Raw genomic sequence first — 6,859 nt, 5'->3', positions numbered from 1 at the left:
CAGGGTATACCCTTTGGTTGGTTGATGATGTATGGAGGGGATTGTAACCATGGCAATGTAACGATATATACGATAGGATGAATGTAAAACTAATGTTCGCCCATGTAAACTATCACATAATTCACAATAAAACGTTAAAAAAGAAAGAAAAAAGGAAACACACACAAAATGAAGGATTTAGGTGTAAAAGGGCACCATGTCTGCAATTTACTTTTCTTTGGCTCATAAAGATGAAGTATATGCTCAAGCAAATAGGGAAAACTGTTAATTTGGAGAAATCTGGATGAAAGGTTTAAGGAGAATTCTTGCCAATTTTCTGTAGGTCTTGCATTATGGGCACATAAATTCTAAAAAGGAGAAAAGGCAGTAGGCCAGAGATGTCGCTTTTCCCTTACTCTTACCGTCCTGCCCCACTTTGGCCCTCCTTTTTCCAGTCCGGGTTTTGAGAATCAGCCTCACCTCCCTGTCTCCGCCTCCCTTTGGTTTCCCAGGGCTGGAAATCTCCCTGCCCCTGCGAACACAGCACAGACCACGTCGACTTCCCCAAATGCGGCAGCAACTTTATTTGAAGAAGAAGGCCCCCATCCACCCACACGCCCTCCATGGCCTCGCTCCCACGATCCTGCCTACACGATCCCGAATTGGCAGATGTATGGTAACTTGTCGCGGCAGCGCCTGTCGAACCATTTGCCAGCGGCCGTGCCCGACAGCGAAGCGCAGTTTTCTGTCTTGCCACCATCTGGCTGCCCGGTAATCTCCGTCTCCCAGTTCTTGTAGGCTATGCTTCCGCCTGTCATATCCACCCAGACGCCGTCGGTTGCCATGTCATTGAGGCCCAGCCAGATCTCAGCCTCAGCGCCCACGCTCTGGTGTAGGTACTCGTAGAGAGCGTCATTCTCGGAGCCCGTCTGCGGGGTGCCCAGGGTGCCTCCGCGCGAGATGCAATCCTCACTGGCCTCGTGGAAGGTCTTAGCCTGAGGAAAGGCCAGGAAGCACTTCATGTGCACCTTAGTGCCCTTCAAGCAAACTGGGACGAAAGGAGGGGGGTGGTGAGAGAAAATGCCGCCACTGAAGGTCTTAAGGGTTCCAGGGCCAAAGACCCAACTGCCAGAGGCAGACCCTGCATTCCATCCCTGCCCACCCCATCTGTCCAGGACAGCCCCTAGCACCAGGAGGCTTGTGGTTGGGTTTATTGGCCAGGTGATTAACAAGTGGTAGTAAGGGAGAGGATGAAGAGACGGAAACAGTCTCTGAGGAGGTCAAAAGGCAGGGAACTGACTGGAAATCAGCAGACTTGAAGGGAGTACTTTGAACCTTCACATGACACATTCAGGCAGAGAGGGCCCTACCACTTCACCTCTCGTAAGGGACAAGTGGCATCTGGGTTACATTTGCACACACAGCTCAGTCAGACATGCAAGTGAACTTAGAGCTTGCCCTCCAAGTCTACCCCTGAGGCCCAGAGTGAGATTGTGCTTATTCTAAACATTTCCTCTATGGTGGACACTGTTGGTTGACCAAGTTAACACCTTTCCCGAGTTCCTTGCCTGACTCCACTTCAGAAGCCAAAAAAGCTATGTTGTTACATTCCCAGGCTCTCTTGAGTTGTACAGGTGGCCATGTGGTAGTGTTCTGGTCAATAGGATGTTAAGTAGGATTGTGTTTTCTTGGTAAATGGGAATGATATGACTAGGTCACCCTTCCTCTTCCTTCTTGCCTTTGGAATTGGAGCAGCCATTTTATAATTTGGACCATGACGTCCCAATTTTTCCAGGTCATGATGACTGCTAACTGAAAATGTAGAGGTTCAAGTCCACCCAGAAGCACTTGGAAGAGAAGCATGTTAATCTACTTCCAACAAATCGACCCCTGAAAGTCAGAGTCAACTAGATGGCACCTGGTTTTATTGGAGCAGGGTGGGAGCCTGAAGTGGGCTGAACACTTAGTTGGGGTTAACCTGTTGCTTTCAAGTCAATTCCAACTCATAGTGGCCCAATAAAACCTAGTAGAACTGCCCCATGGTTTCCAAAGCTGTAATCTTTACAGGAACAGGCTGCCATCTTTCTCCCTCAGAGCAGTTTGTGAATTTGAACTGTTGACCTTTGGTTGGCAGCTGAGCATTTAACCACTGCAACACCAGGGTTGCACTGCAAAACCAGACTGCCCCATAGGGTTTCCAAGACTGTAATCTTTATGGACGCTCTCACATTTTTCTCTCATGGAGCAGCTGGTGGGGTCAAACCACTTTTGGTTGGCAACCATTGCATCACGAGGACTTGAGTTGGGGTTCGGGGAAAAAGATGGCAATAGTGAGTGCGTATCTTCTTCTGAGAATGTGGCTGTGATGGGGAACAGGAGATGTGGCTCGAGAGGTTCTTTCTCTTGAAGAGGGCAGAGGCCTGAGTCTGTGTGAATGTTAAAAGGATCTGAGCTGAAGAGAGCATAAAAACTGCCCAGTGAGAAGGATCTTGGGAATAGTGAGGTTCCTGAGGACAGCCCAAGAGATGGGTGTGCTTTGGTCAAAGGAGGAAGCCTGGAAGGTGTCTGTGGGCACAGGAAGGTTTGTAAATTCCCTGAGGTGCCAAGGAGATTCCCAGCTGACAGCTTGAGAGGCTGCAAAGCAGAGGAGGATGAGGAGGCTCTACACTTTCCAACAGCCGGCCAGGCACAGTTCTCAGTGGAAAATGGGGATGTGGCATACATGGTAATAAAGTTAATGTATGCAGAGTACTTGGAGCAGTGCCTGGTACTAATCTGCCCCCATATAAGAGCTAACTATTGTTAATCTGGAGTCCTGGTGTGGCGCTGTGGGCTAATGTGTCAGACTGCAAAGTCATTTGAACTGCAAGGTCGGTGGTCCAAGTTCACAAGTTGCTCTTTGGAAACCCTATACGGGGGTTGCTATGGGTTGGAATCAACTCTTAACAACAACTTTATTGTTAATCTATGTTTTTCAGGAAGTCGAGGGGTGGGAGATGCCTTACCTGTGTAGAGAATGGAGGTGAGATGAAGGGAAGCTACTGGAGACAGGTGGGTTGGCCAGGCAGTTTTGGGGCAGGTGGTGTGACCTTTCTGGGCATCCAGGCTCCACAGCTGTGTGATTTTATCCAGCCTCAATGAGCTACTTAGTGAGTTAGGAAGGTCCAAGTCCAGTTCTTGTGGTACCAATGCGACACCAGACAGGACAGGCTGCTTCCTTTCCAATACTGCTCTGTTCCTGACCAGCTGGGCAAGTGTAGGCAAGGCACAGGACCCCTGTGTGTCTTAGTTTCTCCATTTTAAAAATCTGTGTAAGCATAATTATAAGGAGCTCTGGTAGCATAGTGGTTACGAACTGGCCTGCGAACCTTAAGGTCAGCAATTCGAAACTACCAGCTGTTCCGTGGGAGAAAGAAGAGGCTTTCTACTCCCGTAAAGATTTACAGCCTTAGAAACCCTGTACAGGGTTGCTATGAGTCAGAACCGACTCCATGGCATATAACCACTACCACCAAGCATAATTATAAAGTAAGCTGCCAATACACTGAGCTGTGAAGCTGACATGACGCCCCTAGGATTTGGGGGTTGGCTGAGTAGAGGATCTCCCCTGGGTGGGGTATTGCCTCAGATACACAGAACACTCCAGCAGCCATGTTTCTAGTGCGCTGTAACATCACTCAGCTGTTGCCAGAGGTCTAACTGTGTACACATGGGTGGGTTTTGCAGACACGTGTCAGGAGGCTACCCAAGAGGAAGCAGGCTAGGAAGGGGGCACCCTGAACTGGTGCCCTAGCCTACAGGGGTGGGCTGATGGAGTGGGAACCTGATGAGCCCTTCTGTGATGAACCCCTGCCTATGGAGGTCACCACCTTCCCCCAACTCACCTGTCTGTAAGGCCTGCTGCTCCTTCAGCAACGTCACCTCCTGGGCTAGGCTGTCCAGTTGGCTCTTGAGCTCCTCAAACATCTTTGGGCTGACGACATCTAGGATGAAATCAGAGGGCAATGGGGACAATTACAAACATGAGGAAGGCATTAAAGACTCGGGGGCCAGGAACCATTTCCAGTTATCCACAAAAGGGCAATTGGAAATGGTTCTCCTCAACCTTGATTGATATCTTGGGGCAGCACCCAGAGGGAAAAAGTGGGGCGCCCTGGCATTCTTGTGACCCTGGCATCTACATGGAGACCACTCAGGAACAGGGCAGGAGTGTGCGGTGAGAGAGGACTGAGGCAGCGTCTGATCAGATTCTTCCCTCCTTTTACAAAATGCCTTAATTAGGTACAGTGGCAATGCTTTTCCATATTTAAAAACGATGCTCTTTGCATTTGAAGCTGTGTTGTTGTTGTTGTTGTTTTAATAAAGAATGCCCTTAGGACAAATTTGGCTAGTGCTGGTGGACACAGCTATGTGTGGTATTGAGTCTTCTCATTTTAATGAACTTTTGTTTACTATTAAAAAAACATTCCATAAAGATCAAAAAGTCTCCCTCCTAATCAAGACTGTTGCCAGTACCCACATTTTCTTTCCAGAGGTAAATATAGTTACCAACTGCTTGTAAATCCTTCCAGAAAAATTAGATTTCAACTCATAGTGACCCCGCAGAGGGCAGATGTCAGCAAAGTATCTTTCATTTTAAGCTTATTTCTTTAATAAATTGGATTTTTGCGATTGTTTTGTATCAGCACTTAGATCTGCTTTGTTCTTTATTACAGCCATGTGGACCTCCACTGTCCTGATACACCTGTATGCACTTCACCAGTCCCTGGTCTAAGATCCCTGGTGGTGCAACAATTTAGAGATCAGTTGCTGACCAAAAGGTTGGCAAGCTCAAACCTACCCAGTGATTTCTCAGGAGAAAGACCTGGTGATCTGCTTCTGTGAAGACCACAGCTTAGAAAACCCTATGGGATAGTTCTATCATAGGCGGTCCCTATGAGTCGGAATTGACCCCATGGCACCTAACAACCGCAGCCAGTCCTTGAGCAGAGGTTCCGTTTACAGAGGAGGCTGAGAGAGTGCCCTCCCCACCCCCTCGCTTTCTGCTTCCTTCACCATCTTGGCCCTGGCTGCCTGTTTCTCTGCCTAAATCCCCACCCTAGTCCCCTTGGACTCTCTGACCCTGCGGGGGGTGACAGCCCTTAATTGCCATGGCATTTTGCTAATGTTGTCCCAACACATTTGAGGGGTGACCTCACTGCAGGCAGGGCTGTAAGGGTAGCTTCTTGCCAGCAGCCAAGGCAACCCAAGGACACCCCAAACTCCAGAGGCAACAGAAGGAGAGGAGAACAAAGCTGTTTGGGGTTTACTAGTTTAAGTTTGAATCTTTTTGATCTTCATAAGGCTAAATGATACTGTATTAAATTGAGAATTCACTTATTCCATTTATTTCCCCTTTGTTTTTCTATGCATCATGCATGTGCTATGTGCCAGGCACTGCGCTGGATGCTTTCATATTTTTTTGTATCATTTAATCCTCATATAAAACCTATGAGCAAATATGAAGGAGGGCGTTTAAAAATTTTTGTGGAAAAATTTCTCTCTCAATTCCAAATTTCCACGAACTTTTGGAAGCACCTTCATACCATTATCCTCATATTAGAGTTGAGGAAACTGAGGTTTGGCAATTACAAAGTGCAGCCTGCCCAGTGCTGAGTCCTTGATCAGCAGAGTGTCTCCAGACTGCTAAGCCAAACTAAAGGTTTCTTTAAAATGTTGAGGTAGAGAGGGCCAAGTATTAGTTTAAAGGATTTCCAAGGTTCTTTTCGGATTCTAACAACCACCTCTGCTATTTGGAGATCTCCCCTATGCCCTGCATAGGACTTTGCTCAGGTTCCCTGGACTCATCAAGGATGAAAAGGAAGGGAAAGTGCCTGAGGATGAGCAAAGACAAGGTGACCTGCTCCCTGAAGGTGGAGAGGCCCCATGCCCCTCCTTACCTTTCTTGACATTTGCTGCCTTCTTGGCCTTGAGGTTTGGTGGGTCAGCCATGACCTGGGGAAGAAGAGATAAGAGGCAAAGGAGCAGGTAGGCCCCCGAAAGCTCCATGCCGCTGCTGCCTGCAGTGGGCCAGGTCAGAGAGCAATGGCAGCTGCAGCCTGTACTTCACGTCTTAGGGTAGTGGCCACAAGGACCTCTATCCAGGAAACCCTCCCAGACTTGACTGCTGATGTGCTAAACAGGAAAAAAAAAAAAAAAAAATGCAAAAGGAAGGTCTGGGAGCCATGGGCTGGCTGCCCAGAAAACACCCATTCTATCTCTCCACCCACCCAGCATCCTGCCCCACCCTGCCTTCTAAAAAGGAGCCATTCTTTTCTAGCGTTCTGAGAAAAATGTGATTAGTGTCACAGCTCACATTTGGAGAGCAAATATGCTCTCATTTCCCTCATTTACAGTTGAGGAAACTCAAACTGGGTTACCCTGAGCAATTATACTCTGATGCCCCTTTGCAGGGTGATCTGAGCTGGTTGCCTGATGGATTTAGAATGTTCATTATGGTTGTTTTTGTTGTCCTGTCTCTGTATGTGCTTGATGCATCTTTGGTTAAAATATAACGAGGTTATCTTTTCTTTGTTCGCTTTTTCCTTTATCAATAATTCTATCATGAAGCCATAAGGTGGGCAAAGCAAAGGAAGTACCATAGGGGCTGGGAGAGGAAGGAAGACCCTCATGCCCCAGAGTTGGTACCCGAGACTGAGGAGGAAGAAAAAAGTGTCCCTGAGGAGGGTGGCCTGGAGCAGAGTGTTGGGGTCCAGCAGAGGAGGAGAATGTCCCCTTGTGCATGTCAGAGTCAAGTGGGGGTAGGGATACCCACAGAGGAGGGCAGGCCTAGTATGGGTCACTGAAGCCCAAGTAGAGAGAGAAGAGCATAAGGCAGTAG

General features: G+C 48.1%; 1 protein-coding gene across 1 annotated transcript; it reads right to left on the bottom strand.

The window, feature by feature from the left end:
• Positions 1-626: 626 nt before the first annotated feature.
• On the bottom strand, positions 627-6,027 carry CLEC3B (C-type lectin domain family 3, member B). The gene is made up of 3 exons (XM_006868785.1): positions 5,919-6,027; positions 3,864-3,962; positions 627-1,027 (listed from the first exon to the last, which is right to left on the bottom strand). Exons 1-3 carry the CDS (start codon positions 6,025-6,027, stop codon positions 627-629), a joined length of 609 nt encoding a protein of 202 aa, XP_006868847.1.
• Positions 6,028-6,859: the final 832 nt, after the last annotated feature.

This window comes from Chrysochloris asiatica, unplaced genomic scaffold, assembly GCF_000296735.1.
Source record: "Chrysochloris asiatica unplaced genomic scaffold, ChrAsi1.0 scaffold00124, whole genome shotgun sequence".
NCBI lineage: Eukaryota > Metazoa > Chordata > Mammalia > Afrosoricida > Chrysochloridae > Chrysochloris > Chrysochloris asiatica.
Note: the sequence above shows the minus strand (reverse complement) of the source record. Positions and strands in the feature narration are given on the sequence as shown.

Excerpts from the sequence above, each read along its gene's own strand:
- CLEC3B (XM_006868785.1), bottom strand. The coding sequence starts at position 6,027 with ATGGAGCTTTCGGGGGCCTACCTGCTCCTTTGCCTCTTATCTCTTCTT. Across the intron at positions 3,963-5,918 it reads GGCAGCAAATGTCAAGAAAG|ATGTCGTCAGCCCAAAGATG; the intron begins GTAAGGAGGGGC and ends ATTTCATCCTAG. Across the intron at positions 1,028-3,863 it reads GCAGCAGGCCTTACAGACAG|TTTGCTTGAAGGGCACTAAG; the intron begins GTGAGTTGGGGG and ends CTTTCGTCCCAG.